Source organism: Pteropus alecto, unplaced genomic scaffold (genome assembly GCF_000325575.1).
Source record: "Pteropus alecto unplaced genomic scaffold, ASM32557v1 scaffold7, whole genome shotgun sequence".
In the NCBI taxonomy this organism is placed as follows: domain Eukaryota; kingdom Metazoa; phylum Chordata; class Mammalia; order Chiroptera; family Pteropodidae; genus Pteropus; species Pteropus alecto.
In genome coordinates, this window is record NW_006494614.1 from 13198780 (window position 1) to 13225372 (window position 26593).

The window sequence follows — 26593 nt, forward strand, 5'->3', positions numbered from 1 at the left end:
GCACCTTGGTGTTCACTGAAGCATTATTCACAGTGGCCAAGACATGGAAACAACCAGTATCCTTTAATAGATGATTGGATAAAGATGTGGTACACATATACAATGGAATATTACTCAGCCAAAGATGAAATACTGCCATTTGCGACAACATGGATGGATCTTGAGATAATCACGCTAAGCGAAATAAGAGAAAAAGTTAAGAATCATATGATTTTACTCATATGTGGGATATAAACTGAAAGCAACAAATGAATAAGGCTAGCAAACAAAAATTCATAAACACAGATAATAGTTTAGTGGTTAACAGAGAGAAAGGGGAGCTGAGGGAAGTAGATATGGGTAAAGGGGGTTCAAATATATGATAGGACATTTGACTTTGGGTGAACACACAATGTAATACACATATGACGTATCATTGAATTGTACACTTGAAATCTATATAATTTCATTAACCAATGTCACCCCAATAAATTTAATAAAAAAAGATAGTTTGGGAAATGTTGAGTTTGAGGGGCTTGCGAAACATCCAGATGGTATCTAACAGGTAAGTGGATATTGTAAACTGAAACTCAGCTGACTGATTCTCAATTTGCTCTCTATCTAATTTGAGAATTAACATATATGTTGATAAAATCATGTGAACCAATGAAACACCCTAGAAGATGCCTATGGGTTTTCTATTGCTTTAAAATACAATAAGAAGAGGAATGAGGAAGAGATAAATAGAGTAACAAAGATTTTGTTTGCTTGATGTAATTAGAAAGGGATGAGAAGAGAAAGAAAAAAAGGTAAGAAAAGGTTAGAAAGCTATTGGCTAACGCAGAATTGCTATATTACTAATAAACTATAAAAAAAAAAAAGGTGCGTCCAGAAAGTACATGATCCCACTTAGAGGAGAAAAAGGAGGTTGGTAGGGAGGCTTGAAACTAGATAATATTGCTGTTAGGCACCAGAAAGCACTGTCAGCCCAGGATGGCTAGATCAGACCCTGCCTGGGTAGATGACAATGTGTGTAGAACTGGCTATAGAAGAGGGAAACACAGGAAAAGATGAGAGCGTTCAACCAGCCACTTGTACACAGGGAGCTTCATAAGCTGGGTGCTTGTAATTTGAGGAATGTTAATATTTTGTGCCTTTTTGATGCATCATCCATTCAGTGAAGATTTAGCTATTATGAAATCACAGGGCAATTGGAGACTCTTCTAACCCCCATATTTCTGTGAAAACACTGCTGCTATCTTGAATAAGACTGAAAAATCTATTAGTTTACATAATAGCCACCTATTCATTTAACACAGTTTCCTCATAAAAAGTTCACGAAGATTTTTCTCCATACCTTTTGCTGAATCCCAACCTGCGGAAGCATATGAAGATCCCACACATCAGAGAAAAGGGCTCCCGGCTGAACGGCCAGCTGTAGGGAGAGCAGCCAGCTAGGGAAAGTACCATTTAGGAGAGAGTGTTCCTCATTTTCCCAGCTGGTCTAGATGGGCTCAAAAAGAATTAAAATTTAACCCAGTCCATAGCACCAAATGATTATTTTAGGCTTGGGACCAGATGCTACACTTTCATTATCTTTCCTAATGCTTTTGCTTTGGGCTAAGAATAAAAACAGCTGTTCAAGTTTCTCTTAAACTCTCTAATACACCTGATCCAAGCTGTGTGTCTGAAGTATCTCCAACATCTTTTATTGTTGCCTTTTAAAATTTCCCTTAGATGTGGACCCAATATTGTTGCATTCAAAAACATTTCTACGACAAGGATTAAAAAGTATTTAAATATACTTTTATTCTACTCTGTATCAATGCCACACACACCCACACACATGCACAAAATGTTTGGATAACTTAGTAAGTTATAACATTCCATGTTTTAATAGTAATAACAAGGACATAAATGATCACTTCCTGAGTTAACAGTGCAATGTAAAATTTACTGTATTGCTAAGACATTTTACAGCATAGAAACGTGATCAAAATGATCATTTACTTCATCATGTCGTAAAACACAAGAGCTCATCGTAGAACAGTGATACAGTTTAAGTGGTAAGGAACTTTGTGATTTATAACAAACAATCCTGTATACACCTGTTGCCATGATTGACTTTCCAGGTCAAATATCAGTAGTAAAATAAGTTATGGTATAAAATAAAGTCAACAAGTTATCTATACTAAAGGAACATTTGATTTCATTTAAGAAACTGAAGCCTGGATTCTAGTTAACCTTTTAGTATATACAAAAATGTTGTCTTAAAAAACCCTAAGCAATCACAAATTTAGATAAAACAGTTGAGTAAAGGACAATGACAGCTCTTCATTATGCTGTAAAACTATGGATCTCATCTTTGGAAAAGTTAAGATCATGCAGCAACCTGAAAAACAAATACAAAGCACAAGTCTCTTAGAGAAAATGTTTAAATCTAAAGGAAATCAAAGTTTACCATCATAAACATAGTACTTTTTCATTTCCCTCATTTCCTATGTATTTAAAAAAATACAATGATCACTTCTAAAAAATTAACAATAATTCCTTAATATCATCACATATCTAGTCAGTGTTCAACATTTCAATTGTCTTACAATGCGTAACTTTAAAGTTTGGGTCAAGATCCGATTAAAGTCAACTCATTGTGATTGCCTGATAAGTCTTTTAGGTATCTTTTGATCTATAAGATTCTCCTCCATCCCTTTCTCTCTTTGTACTGCAATTTATTTGACAAAATCAGACTTTTATGTGCTGAGTCTCCCACTGTCCTCATTTTTCTGCATTCCTGTGGAATACTTGAATGGTATGTGTTTATATCCTCTTATTGCCCATAATTTAATAACTGAATCTAGAGGCTGGATCAGACACAGGTTTTTTATATACATATATATTGCTTTAAAATACAATATATATATATTTTTTACACCTACAGCACCTGGTCTTCCTAGCTGGTCTCCCATGCAAGTACTAACCAGGCCCGACCCGGCTTAGCTTCCAAAATCAGACGGGATCGGGCTTGTACAGGGTGGCATGGCCATAGACAGGTTATATTCTTTTTGACAATACTACTTCATAGGTAGTATTCTTCCATCAGGAGGCACATAATACCTGGTTGCCTCTCTTTGTGGATGCTAACAACTATTGATGATCTACCTATAGATCCATCAGTTCATCAGGGACTGAAATTGGTGATATTCTATCATTCTTTCTTCATTTATCAGCTGAGGAACTCTATAAAGAAAAACTTCTGCTCATTTATTATGTGGTTACCCTATAGTATAGCTCATATATTAAAGGCAGAATAAATGCTTTATTTTCACCCCCCTTAATTCACCAGCTTTCAAAGTAAGGAGTTGATCCCCATAGCATTCTATTTTTATTCTCTCCACTAAACAAAAAAAGCAGAAATACTGCTTAATGATAATGCGACCTGGAAAACTGTATACGGAGACTAAAATCTTAGAAATGGCTCTGTTTAAAATGTACCTGATCATAAACATTTATTTAACATTTACCATATATAGTTACTATGCTAAGTACTTCATATGAATAAGTATTGTTATTTATTTTCTTTTATAGGTGAGTACACTAAAGCTTGGAAAGGTTAAGTAACTGGCCCCAGGATACCCAGTTAATGATTATAAGACAATTCTAAGTGGTAGAGATGGGATTCAAACCCAAATTGGCAGCTTTGAAAGCACATTTTTTATTATATTCAAATAAAAAGAGAGTATGGCATAGGAGTTATGAGGCCAACCTGGTGCAGCAGTCAAGCCTCTCACTGTCTGAACCCTTCCTACCTTTCAGCCATACCTCCTGTCTCTCCCTGGCAAGCTGCTTCATGCTAGCTCTACCAGTCTAGACTTCTGAACACCTGCACCCTTAATGCATCTGCTCATCCTCTCCCTGCCTGTACCACCCTTCTCAACCTCCTCTGACTGGCAACATTTTAGATATCATTTAAAGTACAGGTCTTTCTGACCGTGCAGTTCTCGTCTCTCCAGTACACACGCCCCTAGGTAAAAGAACCCTGTCTGTTCTTGAATTTCCATAATGACTTGTGTTTATCTCTAGCAAGTGTTTACAACATTCTGAGTGGTATTTTAGTTAGCAGTCCATGCATTTGTTTGTATCACTAGACAGTGTGGGCCTTGAAAGTAGAGACTGTCATTCATCTCTGTAATAAAGTGGGTATTTAATGGTGGAAAGAACCTTCACCGGCTAAATAATTATAAACTTTTATTTATATTTTTTTACAAAAAGGTTTCTGAGTTATCACATCATAAAAATTTGACAAATTTTCACCAAATATAGAAAGTATGTTTGGAATGACTATACTTAGAATATAACTTGTGTAGCAAACATGAGACTGCAGGGCACTAGGAGTGGGCATCCCAAAGAGTCATCTTTGAAGACGGCAAATACTATGATATAATAAGAGACTCATGTAACTGTCACGTGAGAGATGTATCACAGGGTGAGGACAAGGAAATCAAAGAAATGAGTCCTAGACTGAAATTCACAAGGGCTATGAATTGCAAGTTCTGATCTGAATCAAGCCACATCTCACAAGGCAACTCAATGCAGCACGTTTAAGGGTGAGTGACCACATGAGTCCACGTATGATGCCTGATAACACTCCTGAGCAATTCTGGGCAAGCCAGCCGGCACAGCATAGAAAGATCAGCTCTGAGGTAAAGCTGAGAAAATGCAGCTATAGAGATTACGGTCAATTTTAAAAAGGCAAAAATACTAGAACCTTGGCTCCCTTTTATTTTATTACACTTGCACTGAGGCTCCAGTATGCAAGAAAGTAGGCTAAGCCTCACATGGAACCAAACAGAAGAGCTCTCAAGAAGCCTATAATTCGTGGGAGAAAATAACCCACTTCTACCAGGAGGCCGTACAAGGGATTCCCTTCATCGGTCAGCGGAAAGTGGACCAAGTGGCCCTAAAGTCACTCTCTTTCTTCATGAAGTTTATGATTCCCATCATTTAAAAGTATTATTGGGCTGTGATCTATAAATAAGTAGTAAGATACTTCTAAAATAGCAGTGTCGATAAAGTAGGAGAATGTAGTTCTTAGTCTTTTTGTTCTGAAATATTGTTTTACTTCAAATTGTTTTTGTTAGTCTTAACTATAATTTTTATAGTTTGGTTTGAGCTTTTAAAATGTTAAAGTTTAATAGTAATTAATTTTTTAAGTTGAGAGAGCTTAAACAGAAGAACGTTCTCCTGAAGGTATTAAAATCCAGAAGTACACTTAAATTTAATTAAAATGAATTTTAAATACAACATGGAGAGAAACACTTTTTAATGCCTATTTTTGCTCAATCTTTTTCATAATTAAAATTAAAAATAAAATAGCAAGAGAGAAAGAAAATTATCTAGAAAATAATAGGTTTAGTCATATACCAAACAAGGAAAAAACAGGGCATGTAAGGCAGTCATATTTTAAAATGATCTAGAAATCCCATAGTGGCTATATTTAAACAATATTTTAAAGTGTCATTTTAGAGTTAAATCAGATCAAGGTGAATTTCAAATAAGGTGGGCACTACTTTTTCTTTATCTTTTTCCAGAGTTCAACTCTTACTCTTGGCTTATGTTCTACTCTTTCCTTTTTGTCTTGCTGTCTGGCTTTCAATCACTGTATTATTTACTAACTTTCACCCAGTTGCAGAGAATGAAGAAAGATGGAAAGCTACTACGAACACTGTTTATTAAATACTATATATTGTAATGTTTTGGTGGAAGGAGAGGTTGAATCTGGTTTCCCAAATAAGACTGTGGTACCCATCTTGTTAATGTATCCATACTTCTAGTGATTGGCGGAGGCATTAACAGCTGGCTGTATCTTACTTTTGTGTTCACATCTAACTCTACATGTAATAATTTTAGCTTCCAATCTTCACCTGTATGAAGATTAAAAACTGTCATCTTCTCAAGCTGTAACAGGCTAGTAAAGTGCAGGTTCGTATGACTACGATGAACTGAGAGCTAAGGCAATTGTTTCTTATGGAAAATTTTCATTTCTTATGGAGGATCTTGAGGATTCTTTTTCCTACCACATCACTACTCACCTTATTCCTTGCTCTGTAAATGGCATTGGTCCGCAAATGCAGATGAGGACTTTGGATTTGTCTAAACTTCTTTTCAAAAATTCAGAAAGAAGAGCTGGTGAAATGTGTCCCTGTTTGCCATTCCACTCAGAAGTAGGTGCTGAGAGAACAAATTCAATATCAAATCTAGAGAAAAGAAACATTTTTTAAACATCTATAAACGAAACATGTTTCATTTAAACACGAAACATATTAGCATGTTTCAAATTCACTAAAATTTCCTTTTCTCTCCTTGAAAACAATATATAAAAACTGACACACTTGCTAGAAAAGCACTACAATAGATTATAGGCAAAGATTTAACAAAAACATATAAGGTAAGTCCACATTTACTAAGGATTAGCTTTTGCTACAGAAGAGAAAAATAGTTTCGCATTTTTTACTGAACTCAGAAAGAGAGCTCCAAGGGATCCCAGAGAACTCTGCATTTCTATTAACAATCTGCTCATATTAGTCATAGTGAAGAGCAATTTCCAGGGACAAGTGCATTTTAATCTCTGGCTCAAACCTCTAATGAGTTCTAGACCTTTTTAACCAACAGTCTATTTGACTTCTTAATGCTGCTTTCTCAAAGGCCTCAATCTAACCTTACAATCTCTCTACCCAACAACCTGATGTTCTCTTTTTTCATTTTTTTGTTTTTTTTTAAATTATTTTATTATTTTTTTATTATGGTGACATTGGTTAATGAAATCCAATAAGTTTCGAGTATACAATTCACCAGTAAGGCATATATATATTGCATTGTGTGTTCACTGCTCATAGTTAGATTTCTTTCTGTCACCACATATTTGATCTCTTTTACTCCAACTACTTTCCCCTTCCCCACCTACCCTCTTCTAACTACTAGTCTACTCTCCATGTCCATGAGTCTCTGTTTGTATGTCCTATTTGTTTGCTGCTTTTAGGTTTATATCCCACATTTAAGTGGTATCATGTGGTCATGAATGGTGGTATATGCCAAGAAGCTAGGATTTATCCCGGGGACCTCTCTCTCCCTCACTCCTCAGACTCACATCCTAACCAAATCCTAACTCCTATCTATGTGTCTGCTTCTCCCAGTCTTCAGTGCCTCAACACTGCCCATATTCTTTCTTCCTTCTGTAATGCTTCTACCACACCCCACTCCTCAGTTCTTTGCTAAGCACCATACCCACAGGGAAGCACTGCAGTCCCACCAGTCTTGGGTCCCTTGCTATATCTGATGTAGAAATGTTTTCTTTTTTCTTTTCTTCATAGACCTTACTTCAAGTGGTAAATATGTGGTCACCAAGATGATTATTAATGTCCACCTTCCCTGCTATACCATAAACTCTAAGAGAGCCAGGACCATGTTTGCTCTGGCTACCACTAGGCCCCCAGTGGCCAACACAAAGGAGGCATTCAAATACTATGAAATGAAACATAAAAGAAAAAGAAATAGTACAGAATTAAAATGAGAACATAAAAACAAGTTTCACAATGTAACTACAGAGTATTTCTTCCCACAGTTCTGTAATCAGTGAAGTGAATGGCTGGTGAAGAGCCATAGTAAATGGTTCAAAATTCTATGTTGTACCTGTTCCCTTTGCTCCATTTTAGCAAAACACAATTCTTCCAAATTTCAATAGCATCGGAACAAGTGCATTTCTACATTTTCCAATGAGTAATTATTTTCTCTTAGAGCAGAAGAAAATTATACATTAATTTCAATCTTAAGAAAAAGTTGAAATGAACAGTTTCTCTTGTGAGGAGGTCTGGGGAGCCAAATATCAGCACAGAAACAGGATGTGGCTGGCACAGCAGCCTTCATGTTGCTGTGCTGCAGCTGGGCTAAGGCTCACAAGAGCTGACGAGCCTGGCACAGGCACACAGACCAACTCTGAGTGCCCTGGCTCTCACCTAGACCCCAGCTTCGAGGTCTTATTGGTCCATTTGTAGAACAAGGTGAGAGAATGACATTGTCTCTTACAATTCTAAAACTTCAATTTTATTATTTCTTACCTTCAAGGTTCCCATTTTGTTTTAGCAGCAATACTAATCCATCCTATACAAAATAGCCTCCCCAAATACTTTCACTAACTTATTTTTCCTTTCCATCTCTTAAAACTAAGATAGTTTGAGATAAATCTGGAATGTAATATTTGCTTACTGCTCCATGAAGGTAGGATCCTTGTCTGACTTTGTCAATGCTATAGATGGGCCTGGCTCAAGTTAAGTGTATAAAAAAAAAAAAACGACTTGTAGCATGAATGAAGGAATTTATTTACAAAGAAGTCATACTGACTAAAATTTTTAAAAAATTGTATACAGAAGAATAAAGCCATATGCTGGCATCTATGAAATTACATATAAAAATGAACGTCAATTTCTCGGTGATTTTTCTAGGAAGAAGGTCCACAGCTTTCATCAGATTATCAAAGGGAACCCAAAAGCAGCTGTAGAACCACTGTCTTAATAAATTTCTAATTATACATAAACAACCGGATAAAAGATAGCAATTGCCTTGTTAAATTAAAAATAATAGCCTCCTCTGGCTCTGTTTCCAACAAGTCTATCACCAGAATAAAACTGCTAAGGTATATAAATAAATATTGGCATTCTTATCATCTGAAAAAATTCTTTTACTGAGATTCAGTGGCATACTTTCTGCAGGAATCTATGAAAGGGTGATAAGTAACTGAGATCCTTACATACATGGTGTACACTTCTCATTTTCTATTTATTCACATAATGGGTCCCTTGGCTATAACTTTTGGGCACTCAACTGAAAAAGAGGAACTGAATGCAATTTTTAAGGATATTGTAAAGAGTCTCCTATCTTGCTTTGCTCCTTCATAGGACTAGAGAAGAGCTTAACTGGAGCAGGATCAATCCCAAGTTAAGACTCAAGAATACTTTAACAAATGATTTCTTATACCAAATCAAGATATAGATGGTTACTGTAGAATCGATCATCTCTTCAGAAGTTTCTGAAAGAAGGCCAAATTACTGTTTGAAACAATTATAGCATAAGAGGACATATTGGTAAATGTTCTGAAAATACTTTCCGCCCAATAATTTCAACAGTGCCAGAAAGGACCAGGACTCTTGAAAGGTACATTTACATAACTTATAAAGTTCAAAGCAACATTTTTTAAAAGAGAAAGAGAAAGAATATACTTGCTTCTAACGAATGTCTCTGTGGTCTTAATGGCAATGGAAGTAAATAAGCTTATCAAAAAATATTTTAAAGTAGATTTATAATAATCTAAGATTAACAAATCTTGAAATATAAATATATTTGTTCAGTCTAAATCCTATGCAGAGCCTGTAGGCATCCAATAACTTATTCCCTCCTTCTCTAGCCAATCAGCTTCCAAAACCTACCTCCTTCATATTTCTTACACGTGTCCCCTAAGTTCCCATTTTTACAGCTACAATTCCAAATGAGGCACTTATATCTCTTATCTAAAATATTGCTCTACTAGCCTTAGCCCGTCCTAATCTTTCTTAAACATCATTGCCATATTAGTTCTTCTAAAAACCCAGATTGAATCTTACAATTTCTTTACTTAAAAAGCCTCAGAAGAAAAGTTTAGAGTATTTGGAGCCCCAGCTTTTCTTGGCTTCACTAGCTAAAGAAAAATTCTAGAAAGAGCAGGAAAATTTGGTATTTGCTCATGAGAAAAACAGCTCACAAAACAAACAGCTAGGGTTTAAAATTAGATAAACTATACATATTATGGAAACATTTCTTAAAATGAATCTATTGAATCACTAGTACTCCTCCAGATGTTAATGGCATTCCATTAAAAAAAAAAGGCTAACTATTAATATTAAATACATTTGGGACTACTAGGTTAAAAAAAGTTAAATAGATTTCTTTAGAATTTCTCAAAGCCATAACTATGTTAAGTTCAAGGTAAATCTTCAAGAAGGGAATACAATGCACACTGTTTCTCAAACTTATTTAATCACAGAGCCCTTTGGCAGGAACACATGAACATGTTAAGAAGAACATTCCAAGAAACACATCATCTGAGGAGCATCAGAGGAACAGGTATAAGGCAGCGGTCCCGAATCTTTTTGGCACTAGGGACCGGTGTACCTATGAGAATCTAATGCCTGGTGATCTGGGGTGGAGCTGAGATGGTGATGCTAGCACTGGGGAGCGGCTGCAAATACAGATGAAGCTTTGCTCTCTTGATCACTGCTCACCTCCTGTTGTGCAGCCCAGTTCCTAACAGGCCACAGACTGGTACTGGTCCGCAGCCTGGGGGTTGGGGACCCCTAGTATAAGGGTCTAGATTAGGGGCCCACATATCTGTGAGCATCACAGGCTAGGGAAAAACAAAGAGGTTCAGGCACATCATTCAACTTATGCTTCTACAACCACTGGCTTCTGCTCTCTTAATTGGGACTAATACATTGCTAGTCCCAATACTGACACTCAAGTACAGAAACACAGTTGGTTATTATCTACTGAGCTTGTCAATAATAAAGGGAGATAAGCCGCCAAGTGTTGCTGGGCCTTTTCACATCCATCTAATACATACTTATTTACTATATGAATTATATTCAAGGTCTCCCATCACCTGATTTCTGTTTCTTCAACTGTAAAACAAGATGATTAGAAGTGATCACCTCTAAGATTCCTTCTAATATGGATACAGAGTTTAATGGTTTTATTTTTTACAAAGTTATTTCGCATTGTTCTCTTTCATGAATTATATTAACTTCCAACAGAATTGGGCTCTGCTCTTTTGCTAAAACACTCTGAACCTCCCAGCCCTCATGTTCTTTTGTTCATGAAATCCTAATACTCAAATTTCTTTTCTTGTTCAGAGTAATGCTTATTGTTTCCCAAAGCCTACTCAAAAGCCCTTTCTTCAAACAAGCACTGACCTCTCAAAAACAATTACTCTTTCCTCTCCCTAGACTTCCAAACATGTGATTTGTTCCTCTTGAAGCAGACTTTCCAGTTACTGCTGTACTTTAGAACTTCTCCCCCAGGAAGGTAGTCTTATTCATTTTGTATCTTTTCCCAACATTAAAAACACTTTGCAAATAGTGAATACAATTGCCTGAAGTGATGCACATATCTGTTGTGTATATAACTGGGGATATGATCCCCTGTCCTTTGTGCCCCACTCCCCTGCTGCCTGGAGTCTCTTTCTTCTTCTCTTACGTTCCAATCATTAGCCTCATCCTTTCTAAAACACAAAACAAAAAGGTATGTGTGTATAAGTATGTCAGTGTGTGTGTAGGGGGGGAGGGGGAGTGGGAAGAAAAAAGGGAAAGATAGAGACCATAAATGTTAATAATTGTTCTTTGGAGGGTAGAATTATAAGTGATTTTTTCCTTACATTTTTTTCTATATAAATATGTATAAATTTTATAAATAGAATGGAAAAACATCAGCAAATCAATAACTTCTATTATTTATAGAAAAGTATATGTTATTAGCTTTACTAAAATAAAGTTGTCTCCAAAAATGACCGCTAAAGGGAAGGAAAATAATTGTTATATTTATATATTACAAATGTTGTCCAGAATTGAATCTTTTTGTCAAACTGTCCTATCCCTTGAAACCAGTTCTGCAAAGGCTGGAACCTCACAGAGCTAGTACATTCTCCTGAAGGGAGGGAGAGGGTGGGCCAATGTGAAGATTGCATCAATTAGGCCTCAAAACACTGCACAGTAGTTGAGATGAGTGAAATTTAATTTGGATTTCAGTTTGCATAGTAATTAGTTACATCTGTTGCTGTACATATTTGCTTTCTGTTTTCTCTCATTTTTATTTTTAAGAAAAATAAATGTGTGAGATTTTGCTTGACTTTGAATGCTGTGAATTGAGTTCCAACTATCAAAGTTAACAATCAAGTATAATAACATATTTGGATAAAATTCATGTAAGTTAACTTCTGTTCAAACTTTATACTTAATGATATGAAAACTAGGTTGAAATAGAAATATCCTAAAAGAATACTTATAGTATACCCACTGCTTTGCATTTCTACTAAGTTTAGCAATGTGGGAAAATGAAAATACACATTCCCAATACTGCGTGAGAAAATAAGCTAGCACAGTATCTTGATCACTGTTGTATCCCTGTGTACAAGCACACCGTAGATGGTCACATATATTTCATGAATGAATGAATGTTACAAATATGCTAATTATGGGTTAGATGCCTACATATGCTATCTCACTGCCCCCATACTCAAACAATTCTATGATGTAGGTATTGATGTCCCTATTCTACAGATGGAAAAACTGAGCCCCAGTCAGATCAAGTAATTTGCCCAAAGTCCAAGGTTAATATGTTTCCATTATACAATATTTCCAAAAATTTCAGTTGCTAATCACATTATCTAGATAAACTGAGGACAAGCATAGCACGTTTGCTGAAAATGAAAATATTAGATCATATACCAGCCTTATTATCCATCTTTTCTATCCCTCCTTGTTCCACAAAGGACTGAGTGGAAGGCTGAGACCTAATCCTACAGATAACAAAGTATTTCATTTTTTTAACTATAAAATCTAAGAAAATTTTTTTAAAAATTTACAACCCAATAGTAATTTAACCAAGGAGATGTGTTCAGGTGTCACATTTTGTTTTCAGAAACTTTATTACTAAAACTAGAAGTGAAATAGGAGAGACGAGATGTAGGAAAGGGTGATTTAATTAATATATATAAAATAAATTTAAATGCTAACTGAAATACAAATGTGGCTAATTAAAATTACCTTATATTAAATCTGAACTTTTACTTTCCTTTTATGTATGGGACTCAACAAGTATATTTTTGAATGAAGAGTACTACAAAACCCATCAATAAGCTTTAAGGCTAGGTTTCTCCTATATCTGCATAAAGCCTCAAAATATGGTAAAACTCCTAATAAATATTCCAAAGCCATCTGAAAATGGCTTTTTCATTTTCCATTGAGGGCCTGACCATGAATCTCCATGGAGCAATAAATTATATAATGCTAGAAGCTGGTGCCAAAAGAGTGCTTCAAGAAAGGAGAGCCATGTTTCCAGAAAGAGAAGGAGGTTAGGAAGTAGAGAGACAGTGTGAGCACACAGGAGCAAGCAGGGGAGAACAAGAAGAGAAAGAGAAGGCGTAGAAGAGGGAGGATACAGGCAGGCCAGCAGTTGGAACACTATCACCTCTCTCAGCAAGCTGGAGAGTATCGCTCACCTGGTGAGTGCTGTTAGAGCCAGTCATCCAGAAGTGGGAAAAAAAGGGGCCTTTCCTCATCCTCAATACTGCAGCCTATGCAATTCCACCAACCCAAATTATGTAGACCAAACAAAACAAAACAAAACAAAACAAAACACACAGTTGACTTTGTTAAAAGACACTTTACGTTCATAGGCCGTCAACACATTCCTTTCTGCCAATTACTTCTTATATTAAGTTTAACTCCTATTATTAGATTGAAAGTACAATATCTGTTCATTAAAATGCTGGTAAATGGACTTTTATAAGAGAACTATTTTTAAAGAATTTTAAAAAAAACTTTCAGAAATACTTAAAACAACAACAAAAACTTAAAAATCCTACCCATATCTGTTTAAATTCTTTTAAATGTTTGTTTAGGGAAACAGGAACTCAAACAGTTAATACAGAAACAAAATACATGTATACAGAGGCCCTCTATTAACTACAATTCAAATATCTGAGGTAGGGCTTCAGTCTTCAAATCATTCACATTATCTTCTCTAATCCTCATAATAGCCTTATGAAGTAAGTAGGAAAGATGCCACTGTTTTGTTTTGAAGACGAAGAGACAGGCTCACAGAGGTTAAGTAATTTCTGAATAAAGTTTCAAGCTAGGGAAGGATAGCATGAAAACTAGAATTTAGGTCTTTAGGCTTTTCAATAAATACTACTTCCAATTTTTCACTTTGAAAATTAGTGTAAAAGACACTTGAAAACTTGAGTTTGTATTTCCTTAAATCACGCTCTAAATTGCCATACAGCTAAATAAATACAGTAAAAATTCTTAGGTTTATGTTTTATAAGTATGTAAGAAAACACTTCAAGGATAAATAAGTTCAGGTCATCCTTAATTTGTGAAAGTCATTTATTAAAAGAGGAGGAGGGGAGGACAGGAGACAACAGGAAGGAAAAAAACTAGAAAAAAACACAGCATTACCTTATTAAGACTATCCACAAAATATTTAGAAGAACCTGGAGCCCTTAGAGAAACAGCTGAGTTTCTGAGGTCTTTAACTTTTATAAGGCCTCGAACTATCTACACCATATTATCAAACACAAATATTTACTTCAGATACTTTGTGTGCCTTGAGTCCTGAAATTATTATAAATAGCTTTTGATGATTACAGAGAGTATGTCAGCTTACCTAATTCGCTCTTCTAAAAAATTCATTTAGAATTTCCTACTGCTTTCAAATCTCTTTAGGAGAGATGGGGCACATGCCCATTTAAATTATCTTATTTCAGTTGACTGTGCTAGGGCTCTTTTTTTAGTGAAACATATTTTCACTTTGTTCTCCTTGCTGCCTCATTCTATCACTGAGTTCAGTCTGACTCAAACTTTCTTCTACTACCTCTAGTAGCATTTCCCAAAGTGTGCACTGAGGACCACTAGTGATACAGCTATTAATAAGTGTTAATGTAAGCAAACAAAAATAAAGAGAATCTTACTAAACAATGCAAAGGAATCCCTCCCTGAAAAGTCACATGGACATTAGTAACATTAAAGGCTCTAAGAAATCTTGCCGTAAAGAAATATGTTTATTTTTGCTTAATCCATTTCACTAAATTTATTTGAACTGTCCCCACTATAACAAGAAAATCCTGAATTACTAAATTGACTACATTGGATCATTCTGAATGAAACCCAACTCAGCGTAAATAACAAACATAAAACACAGTATATATTGATATATATATATATGTCACATTGATATTTTCAAACAGCATTTCTTTGGGGAAGGAATATTAACATTATTTACATTTACGGAATTATTGATTAGTTTACTTTTTCTTTGGAAAAGCTTCCTGGCCAATTAAAAACTCCAACCAAAGGAGATAAGGCCAAGACTGACTACACATGTATGAGCAGAGCTAATACTAATTTAATACCTTTTATCTTTAAATGCTAATTTCTCCAATTGGCTTCTCCAAATTATATCATCCTCTGTTTTATTGAAGAACATCAGCTTCACTTTCCTTAAAAGAAAAAAACAACAACTCAAAAAGAACTATTTCGATTACATTTAAAGTATGCATGAATAGAAGTCTAAAAGTGAACTAGCATGTTTTTTAGTGCCAATTAGGTAACCAAAAGTATCCAAATAAAAAGAATGAAGTTAATAAAATAGCTAAGACTTGAGGAGGCAGAGTAAGAAACGAATGAGGAAATGAGAACACATCTATTAGGATCCACTGAGTAATTAAATTTAGAATACCTTATACTAATCTAACAGCCTCACGAGGGTGGTAATTAAAGATAAAATTACATACCTGAGAGTGGGTATATTAGTCAAAGCATAATTGAGTATTTTAACCATTGGTGTGAAGCCTGTTCCAGCTGCCAATAAAAAGAGATCTTCTAATTCTTGGAACTGGGATATTTTAAAATTGCCCTCAGGACTGCTTACGGAAACAAAATCTCCTAAACAATAAAATATAAACTAAATCAGAAAAAAAAATCAAGGAAACTGAGAAGGCTAAACCTAGCTGAATTTAGAACACTGATGAGTAACAGATGAATGCTTAACTTTCAGACTACATCTCAGTCTTTAAGGTATGTAAAGAGTTTTAGGAGTACTCATTAGGTCCCCAAATTTTTCTAGATTATATCACTATAATCAAATTAATAATGAGGTTTAATTACACTCATCCCAACATTACTTTCCCAAACCATCTAGAGTCTAATTTACAAACTGCTGCCAAGTACTTAAGCTCAAATTATCAATAAAGGATTGATGTATAAATTAAATTATAAGCACCTCAAAAGCAGAGTCTATGTCTGTCTTGCATAGTACAAGGTAAAAATAGATATTCGCTACTTACAAATTGATTCTTAACCACAGTAATAAGACTAGTAGGAGAGAAAATCGAAATAGAAACGTATTCTAAAATTTCATGTTAGTAAATGGGCTAACTTCATTTCCATCAAATCTTTGAAAAGACCTATCAGTTAAAAAAAAAAAGAGCTGTTCTGAATTCAATTCCTATAAAAATAAAGCAAGATCGGAAACTGTACTTGGAGCATGCTACTTCCCAATATAAAGTCAAAGTAATTGAAAAAACATATAACCATTATGTACCACTCATGTAAGCGAACAACCCTTAGGACATTTCAGAAATTTTCAATGTAATTTAAAAAATAAAAAATTATATATATATATTACACACACATACACACATATAGATATATGTATATATTTAAAAGCTGTCCATATCTTAAAAATAATTTGAAATACTCTGGTTCACTTTTAAATGCTTGGATGTTCATAATTTTTCCTTTCCTGTCCATAGCAGGATAGAAGAATCTTGTAGTAATAGATGAACCAAGAATTAGAAAGTAACAGAAGCTCCTTGTTAACAGGTTTGAAAGGGACCATAAGATAAGACTATCCTCAGGAAAAAGTCAGATGGTTGTTTCCTAAAGAAGCATCACAGAAATGATGTTAATATGGTAACTTTTGTTCGGAGTCCAGCTCTTCCAATGTCATAAAATGGATAAGACACAGATAAGGTACTTGATACTAATTGAATTCACAACGGATTAAAGTGCACATGTCAGAATGGTCACTGACTTACAGACAGGTTATCTGCATCTGAATATTAAACGACCCATCTAGGACATCTCATTCATTTGAGATTTGAAATGCCAAAATAATCATATAAAAGTTGCTTGGTGAACATGGGATTGAAACAAATAAAGTGGTTAATTTTATAGGGTAGTTTATTTAAGCCATGATGAGGCTGCATGAGTTATCATTACCATGCCAGTATACACTCCTCCAAGTGAAACAAGTATCTGTGTCATGTCTAGCTCCCCTGGGTGAGATTAAAAAAACACTGATCTTGTTCTTTAAGCTTCCCTTTTCCATGTTCTAGGCTATTTCTCCACTTCGCTCTGTTCACACAATCTCTATAAATAGGTTATAAATGCCATCAGTTAAGTTTCCACTTGCTATATTACAATCATATGTCATTCACAAGATGATAGTCACCTTCACTAGATTTGCAAGTATCCCAAAATTCAGTAAGTTCACATTTATATTTAATATGTTGATTTATGCAACCAAAGACAACTAATCACACCATTACATATAGATTTCCAAGCTTAACTTCTAGAACACAACACAATTTTCTTTATTTCCAAATATTCGTGATCTATTTCACTCTTACTCCAATGTACTGCTAATAATGCCTGAGAAAAGGGAAGAGTATTTTTACTGTTAGGCAAAGGCAGTAAAAAGTTGAAGTAAGAAAAAGGAGTAAAAGCAGAAAGAAGAGTCTCTAAACCATAATAGATTTCATTATAGTCCTTTTAGTCATTCTTTCAAAGTACATTTATTAAGAGCCTATTATGTGCCAAGTGCTATGCTAGGTGTGGGAAATATAAAGATAAGTAAGACACTCTACCTTTAATCTCAAAGGCTTATATAGAAGAAATATTACTTGTTCTTATCCTAGAGCTATGAACAAAGTATTAGTTATTGGAGGATTCAGAGGAGGAGGGGAGATTCATAAAAGAATTGTTTTGTTTTGTTTTGTTTTGCTTCTTTAAAATAAGGCACTTGACAGAGAAAGGGTTGATAAGCATCCTAGGTAAGGCACTGCATATAGCTATGAATGAGGAGGACAGGCTCATGGAACTCTGAGTAGCACAAGGATTTTTGTATAATGAGAGAATGAAGCTGGAGAGATCATGAAAGTCTTTGCAGGCCATGCAGAGGACTTAGTTAGGTGATGGAGACTCAGCAGAGGTTTCAAAGCTGTAGAGCAATATGATTAAATCTATCCTCAGGGCAGTCTGGAAAAATACCTGGAAAATGCAGATAAACAGAAAGAGAAAGACCCCAGTTAAAGGCAAGTGAGAGAGCAGTTAGAGGCTAAGAGAGAAATGATGAAGGCTTAAGAAGGCAGCAGAAGGGATTGAAAAGAACGAGTTAGATTCAGTAGAACACAGTGGCTGACTGGATTGGAAGGGAGAAAATGAGGAAACTCAAGGATGACTCAAGTCTCCAGATCAGGTCAAGGATGAACAGTGATGCTGCTTATAATAATGATGAGTATGGAAGTAACAATAGGTTGGGTGAGACAAAGAAAACATAACTTTGTTTGTAGACTTGTTGAGTTTAAGATATCTGATAGACTCCCAGATGGCGATAACTAGAGGGCAGTATAATATGTGATCTAATCTAGAACATAAATGAAGTAAAAGCAAAGCAAAACAAAACAAAACACAAACAAAAACCAAAATTACTAACCAATCTGAAGATGATCAAGCTCTGGTGTGAAGAGTCCAGCAGGATAGATTTTGATCAGAAAGTAGATGTACTTATTGTTCGGAAGAACGGGTTCCTTGAACTCTGAGAGTAAGGAATTAGATACAGGTGTGTATGGCTTCACTATTTCAGTACCTAGAAAAAGTCATGACAAACAAATTTAATTCTAAAAATTTAAAAAGCTCTGAATGAAGATGAAAAAGACTAATTTTATGATGCTGTCAGTATATATTTAAAACTGTACATGTAATGTTTATGTAATTCTAACTGTATATTCTGTAGATATATAGTATAGACATATATACCCCAAGCCTGTGCTGAAATAATTTTAACAAATCAATACTTTATTCATTAATATAAAAAATCTGTTTTTATTAAGTGTGGAATAAGATAGGGATCTGTATTAAAAAAAAACAAACTCAGACAACCATCTATTCCATCAACATATAAACTTCATAATGAGTCATAACAAAAATGTCATCAAAAGTTTATACAGAGATGTAAGAAGGTACTTATGTAATAATGACTACTGATCATCTATTTGGGTGTGAGAAAGGGAAGAAGTTCATATTTTACTTTATATATTTTAAATTGTTTTAATGTCTTAATATATTATATATTATTTTGATAGCTGAATGAAAAAAATAGTAATTCAACTAACTTCTTATAGTATTTAAAAACAGGGTAAAATTAATAAGAATTCATGTTATATTTTAGCTAGCCAAATTCCAAAGAGAGAGGAGTCATCACACATTTCAAAGACCCTAATTTTATACATGGCTGCTTGACATATGCAAAATTAACCTATCTATTATAACATATTTGACAATAACTGTACTGGGGATGATACCAGCTATTTAATGATAACCTGACATTAGTGATAATGAAGAGAAAAACTCTGCAGTGCCACAGTAACATATGACATTCACCAGATCCTGGCTGGTAGTCTATTAGACTGATTGCTGGAAGCACTATAACTGATATGAGAATGTTACCTTTTGTAGCTTCAAAAGGGCAAGAAAATGTCAGACATCATAAGAAGGGTTTTTAACATAAGTCAATGAGATAATTTTAGGATGAAAAGGAGGGAACTTTACACAGTAAGGAATACATTTATAGAGCTTCTTAAACTGGTGGCATATATAGGTACATCATTTATAATCATCCTCTCACCTTGAATTTTATAAATTCAACTGTATAAATGACTCAACCATAAGTGGTTACTAAGAGATGCTAGTATTTGTTTTCAGGAATTGTCTTCATGAAGGACCATTTGTGTTCTCTCTCGCTTCTTTCCTCTAAGGCTTTGTTAGTAATAAATTATAATGCTGGTGGAAACATCACTATGGCTAGTGGCAATTTCTTTGTTCCATGGGATATGGGCACAGCTGTAGTTCCAACATGTAGGAACACTACATCCACAAACCTAGCATCTGGCCGTCACTAAATCCAGCTGCCCAGAAACATGAATGAATAACCTAAATGGTGCTTTCTGAAGAGATTAGTACTGATTTTGAACTGCTTATTTAAAAAAACTGTTTTCCCAAAGCCTCTCTTTGCCTCCTTACCTGTAATAGTTAGCTTGAGGTAAACGTGTTGCCCAATTGGCACCTGAAGGTGAGTGCTTGGGGGCAGCATCAAGCAGAAAAGCTTCGTATCATGAGTAACATCTTCCTTGGAAATTAACTGGCATTTTCTGTAGTACAAACCTAAAAAGCGATTCATTTCTTATTGATGAATAAATTAAATAAGAATAAATAAGAATACTAGACCCACAAAGAATTTAAAGCATAGACTCAGCTTCTGCTATTTGGTTGAGCTTGAATTTCACTAAAAGGCCTAAATATTTTTAAATTTCAGTATTTTAAATTTTAGTATTTTGAAAATCTTGCAGTGTTAATTTTTTTCATTTTATTTCCCAAGATGTCTTTTTTCTAAAACCTGTAAATATTTCTGTAATTTGAAAGTGAATTTTATAAAATGAATATTATTTCCTCATGTCTGATATAGCATGTTAAAGCTGTTACATTCTAAGAAATTAAAACCTAATTTATTTCTTCTTAAATTCACTTTTTTATAATTCTATCTTCAAAAACCTTACATTAACAAATTATATAATTAAATTGAATATGTAAAAAATATTTGTAAGGAACAAATTTACATTCCAAATTCTTTTCTTACAGAATGGAAAAGTTCTGAAACTCAAGTATTTGAATTATAATATTAGCCCTATTATATTTCTAAAGAAATATTCTTTAGTAAAGGCAGAAAATTATATACATTCTTGTGTCTCCATGTATATATGTATTATATATGTATATGAATTACAGGACATTTTAACTGTCAAAAATGATTAAAACAAAAAATAAACTTTTATGTTTAAGGGTGTAAGTTTTGATTATCTGAAAACTCAATTTAAGTGAAAAATTGAAGATGCGAGGTTTGTGGTAATAAAATACAAATAAAAGGAATCAAGTATTTCTATAAATACTAGAAATATTTGAAACTGATATCTCCAGCTAAGAAAATATTATTTGTATACAGAGGTACAAAAAAAAATCTATATACAAATAAAACCCCGAGGTAGCATTCTAGTGCCAGGGCATAACAGGGACCAGATTACAGCCAAGGGTATCACCCTAAAGATATCCTGGAGGCCTAATCCAGTACTGGACTGACAAATTAAAGGATACAGGCTCACCCACAAGGAGAAATGAAGGTTCATTTATCCCTTCTTCTTGGCTCTTCTGAGACCCAGAGTGAGAATACAATCAGAGACCTACATACTGCAGCTCTAAACACTTAAAAGTTATAAACTAGATGCATAACTGTTAAATAAAATATGCTCTATTCTGTATTTTGAAATATACCTTCATAAATGTCCTAGAAGGCTAGGTTCAAATTCTGGATTCTTGAACTCAGAGTTCCATGCAGGAAGATGGCAGAGGGATGACAGCTGCACACCCACTGACCATCTATGGCTAGCCCCCTTTCCTTTTCACCCCCAGCTCTGTCTGACATAGTGAAGACTTATATGGTATGGGCACACAGCCCATATGTTCATGCTCATCCACTAGCTCTCCCCATAAACAAATAGCCTTGGTCACTCCTTTGATAGAGTGGATGTGGGGCCATTTGGGCAGGGAATTCTGGGTTTCCAATCCCTGGGGTGCAGTGTTAAAGAAAGAGCATGAACTACAGGTGGACATTTCTTAGCCTTGTACACTCCTCATCCTTTGGGAGGGGAATGGCTGAAAGAGAGCCACCGTAGAGTTCTCCACCTGTGAAGTCCAGGGCAGGCTAAGGGCTATACTGCTTTCCTCTAATAACTTTACTGCTGGATGAAAAGGTTCACTGACTTGACGATTTCTTGTCAACTCTAGAGTTTGTGGGAAAGGATTAGCTATAGTAAGTACACATCTTGTCAATTATACTTGGAACACAAGGAAACTCTGGGTGTTACAGTCATTTCCTGACTTTCCTTGTTAGATAGTTAACACAGTGTTCTTGCTATTTTAACACCAATGAGATAATTTCAACATCTTTTCTATAAAAGGCTGCCACGAATTCAAAAGAACACCCTTACTATAGGTCCTAAAAGTTTTAAGAAAAATTTAAGAAAGTTTTCATCTTTCCATTAGACTGAGGAGAGAGATGGCACAGACAGATGTAGCTGACATGTATGTGAAAATGAGTATAAAACAGATGTGCTAGCTACTGCAGTCTAGACAATACTATTATTTAAATGTTAGGTTTTGGACTTTGCAAGCATAGATAACTATACAGGAAAATGAAAAACAAATAAATATAAGATAGTGAAACAAAAACATAAGACAGAAAAATTTATGCCCCAAATACCTAACTTCTTTTAATAAAATACATTGAGATACTCGGGGTAACACTGAAATACTGAGGATAATATGATATTTTGGACGTACTTTTTCTTTTTGTTGAAACTATACTTTTCCTTTTACAGAACAAAATTTCAAAAGGCTAAAATACAGATAAAGTCTTTAGTGGGAAAGAGAAGAAAGAATGCGCTGAACTAGGAGTTCACAATGCCTTCATCTGGCCTTCGACTCCTTGCACTTCATATACTTATAAAACATGTATTCACTCTTTTTTCCCTGATGGAAAAGAGACTTAAAGAAGTTAAATAGCTTGCCCAAGATCATAGAGCAGCTGGAAAAGATGTGGGATGGGGCAAGAAGTTATTACTTTCTTGGCCCAATTCATAAGCTCTGTTCAAAAAGTTTGAGAACCATTGTTGTAGACTAGTAAATTATTTTTCAGTGTCTTCCTCTTTATTTTAACCATGTCAGTTAAACCACAAATATTTATAAATTATTCCTCCATCCTTTACAACTCCTTGCTAACTACTTAATGTCCAAATTAAGGAACCAGTTCAAGTTGACATTCATCTCAAGAACATTTCTTCTTTGGCATCTCCATTTTCTACTGTTCTGATCAACCACACTTTTTCTTAGTACTCTTTACTACTTTCAATTACCTAAATATTATTTCTTTATTTTATAATTTGCAATCAAACATTACTCATTTATTCCTCCAAGATCTTTCTGAACCAATGTAGGGTAGCCAAGTAGTGGTACTACATATTTAAAACACTCAAACCGAAAAGAAACAACTCAAAACATACTAACATCTACAATACCTAAAAATATATTGTCACACATAACTAGGTATGTCCACCCAAGAGAAAACCACAACCTACAGCCATTCAACAGATATTCCATTTAGAATCTGGGTTATGTAATGAGAGAAATTCGATATTACATTAACACCTTGGAAGAGGCTCAGAGCAAGAGGTGATATTGTCTTTTAGTTCAATTATATCAGATATCTGAAAGGGTGAAGCCATATATTGCTGAGACCACTCCTGCTTTTAGAACCTGTCAAGATCAAACTGGAAGCCTGAACTCTTGAGTGTCCTTACCCTGGGAGATATTTTTCATGATATGAAGATGGACTGGATAATTATTAATGATTGAATGAGATCCTACTAATGTGCCAGTATGTTTTGAGTTGTGTATCATTTTGCTGTGAATAGGTGGTGACCAGAGACTGGGGAGTAGGCTATGAGGTAACAGAAATATATATAGTGGTCTCTGTCAACGGTTCCTAGCTCATATCTCTTAAAACTCTTATAAATTCCTAAGTGATATGAGTACTGGAAGCATATTTTATTTTAATGAGGTGACTCTGGGTGGACTACTAGAAGGCTTCTGGATGGGAGCTGATCACCAAAAAGACCAAGCCATGATTAGAAACTTGGAATTTTCAGCCCCACCCCACATCCAGGGAGGAAGAAAGGTGTTAATGATTGATTATGCCTATATGAGAACACCTCCATAAAATCCCAAGAGTGTGGGGTATGCAGAGCTTTCAAGTAGATGAACACATTCACACTGGGAGGTGACACACTCCAACTGCTCGGGACTCTCTCAGACCTTGCCCTATGTATATCTTCATCTGGTTGTGCATCTGTATCCTTTATCACATCCTTTAATAAAACGAGTAAACAAAAGTTAAGTGTTCCCCTGAGTACTATGAGCTGTTCCAGCAAATTAATCGAACTCAAGGAGGGGATCTTTGAAATATCCAATCTATACCCAGTCAGTCAGAAGCACAGGTGATAACTTGAGCTTGTGATTGGCATGTGAAGTATGTCTGTGGGGAAAGGGAGATGGGGGAGTGGCAATTTTGTGGGACTGAGCCCTTAGCCTATGGGATCTGATGCTATCTCCAGGGCGACAGTGTCAGAGTTGAGTTAAATTGTAGAACACCCAGAGAGTATTGCAGAGGATTGCTTGTTGTAAGGAAAAATACACATATTTGGTGACCAGAAGTGTCAGAAGTGTTTTGTGTGAACAGTAAATGAGACACATAAGAGAGAAACATAGTAGGGAAGAGCTAGATTTTTCCCGACATGGGATGGAAAAATCTGGGTTTTTCCTTTACAGAATCTGTCATAGTTCATACAGCAGAGGCCAGGCTAATTAGGCTTGCTAGCTGTCTGCTTCCACCAAGACAGTGACCTTAATAAGCAATGAACTTAACCCCAGGGATGATGGTTAGAACACTTGAGAACAAACTATTTTCAAGCACTGTACAAATGTTTAACATTTTGACTACTGATAACTCAACCTCATGAAGTCATTAGAATGCCTTCCTATACTGTAGAAACAACCAAGTTTGAGTTATTAAATGCTTTTAAAATTATTACATAATTGCATTAATTTTTTATAAAAATTATTCAGCCTTTTCATTAATTCTGATAAGGCTTCCTTTTAATCTCCAGTAGTATAGTTTTATTATCCTCATCCAAAATATTTTTGTATATATAAATAAGAACACATTCACAATGTATATTTTCAAAATGAGGATTTTGTATAAGTAAACAGTGTTAAACTTGGAGAAAGGCAGCTCCTTCTCCAAGACTAGGTTCAATGGGGCAACACACCATTTAGCAAGACAGTAACTAAGCTTGAACATTTCTATCGCCTTTCCTTTTATGTTCCATAACTGATAATTCAGCCAACATTATCCACTGAAGTGCCTGAATCACCTAAATTTTAACTTTTGAAATTTCTATTTTATCCTTTAGTAAATAATTTCTTACTCAATTACAGTCTGCCCATCTATTCTGCATTTCTTCAGATTTCATATTCAGGCCATTTTGATAGAAATGAAAAAAAGGAAAGATACCAAAGCATCTTATAATTATTGTGCAAGCGACAACTTTATACCCACTGAGCAGAGGAGAAAATTTAAGAGAACAAAGCACAATGAAGTTTTTATTGGCTAACCACAACATTTCTTCATGTCTAGTAGTTCTGAGTGCTTATTTCAGGCAGCAAAGAAATATGGATGCACAGAAAGGAGTGAGAAGAGGTGAGTGGTTCTTTCTACATCTGTAGGAAGAGCTGTCCATTGTGAGAGTAAGTAGCTTGCTTGCAGAATCACGGACCCTACAAAACATCTCAATTAAAGGAATCATCTAAATTACAGTTCACTGAAAAAGCGGATGTACAAGTATGAACAGTACTTCACTTGTGCGTGCGTGTGTGTGTGTGTGTGTGTGTGTGTGATGTCAGCAATTAAGAAGCTCTGATTAAAGTATAGGTCAAACCATGCAAAGCTGTCATTTTTCTAGGTAAATAGTTAAATGTCAGCAATTTCATATAATTCAATTTGAATTAAAAAGTTACAGATTCAACAATATAAGTTGATAAATGGTTGTTGACATATCAAAATTGTGACACGATTTTTAAAAATCTTGTTTACAATTTTGTATCCCAAGTTTCATTTACTGAGTTGTTTCTTGGCAAATCTTTAAAACTACCTTTGTCTGGTGATCAGAGTCTCCATATTAAAGGCAATCAAAATTAAAGTAAAATTTTAGGTTGGGTACAGAAAGAGCAACCTAATTATCTATTGGTTTCTGACCTTTAATAGGAAAACAGGTTCCTTAGCCATCGCAAACACACATATACACACACACCTCACTCATAAACTTCATCTCTGGGGAGAAAAAATAATTTGAAGCATCCAATTTATAAGTAATAGTCTGGTTCCATTAATTAAGTTTAAAATATCACTTATTACATTTGGATTAAAGATAAAAATGAAGTAGATTCTCTTCTCTCATTATGTTCTTTGCTATATTTGAATCTTTCGCATAAGTAAATTCTATATTTGACATAAGAAGGTACTGCATTAAAAGTCTTTAACTTATGTGTTTATTTTCTTTTTTTGGTAGGCTTTTCTATGTGTATTTTTTTTTAATTAAATTTATTGAGGTTACATTGGTTAATAAAATTATATAAGTTTCAAGTATACAAGTCAATAACCCATCATATGGATACTGCACAAGGCCAGAGGTATCATACTGCCTAAATTCAAATTATACTACAAAGTGACAGTAATCCAAACAGCATGGTTTTGGCAAAAAAAAAAAAAAAAAAAGGAACCAGACACACAGAACAATGCAACAAAACTA

General features: G+C 34.8%; 1 protein-coding gene and 1 pseudogene across 4 annotated transcripts in view; both read right to left on the bottom strand.

Annotated features, from left to right (window-relative positions):
- Positions 1–1763: 1763 nt before the first annotated feature.
- The window catches only part of LOC102893720 (cytochrome b5 reductase 4), a 75582-nt gene continuing 50752 nt past the window's right edge, over positions 1764–26593 (bottom strand). For 2 of the 4 annotated variants that reach the window (XM_006926345.3, XM_006926344.2), the window contains 6 exons: positions 20142–20282; positions 18556–18708; positions 15572–15722; positions 15191–15277; positions 6069–6233; positions 1764–2371 (listed from right to left, as the gene is read on the bottom strand). In XM_006926345.3, the coding sequence (XP_006926407.1) occupies positions 2317–2371; positions 6069–6233; positions 15191–15277; positions 15572–15722; positions 18556–18708; positions 20142–20282 (752 nt within the window). In that variant the 3' untranslated portion in view covers positions 1764–2316. Of the gene's footprint in view, positions 2372–6068; positions 6234–13276; positions 13352–15190; positions 15278–15571; positions 15723–18555; positions 18709–20141; positions 20283–26593 lie in introns of those variants that run through there. The other 2 variants (XR_003044435.1, XM_015600652.2) reach the window with 2 other exon arrangements.
- Positions 2909–3027, bottom strand: LOC112474820 (annotated as a pseudogene).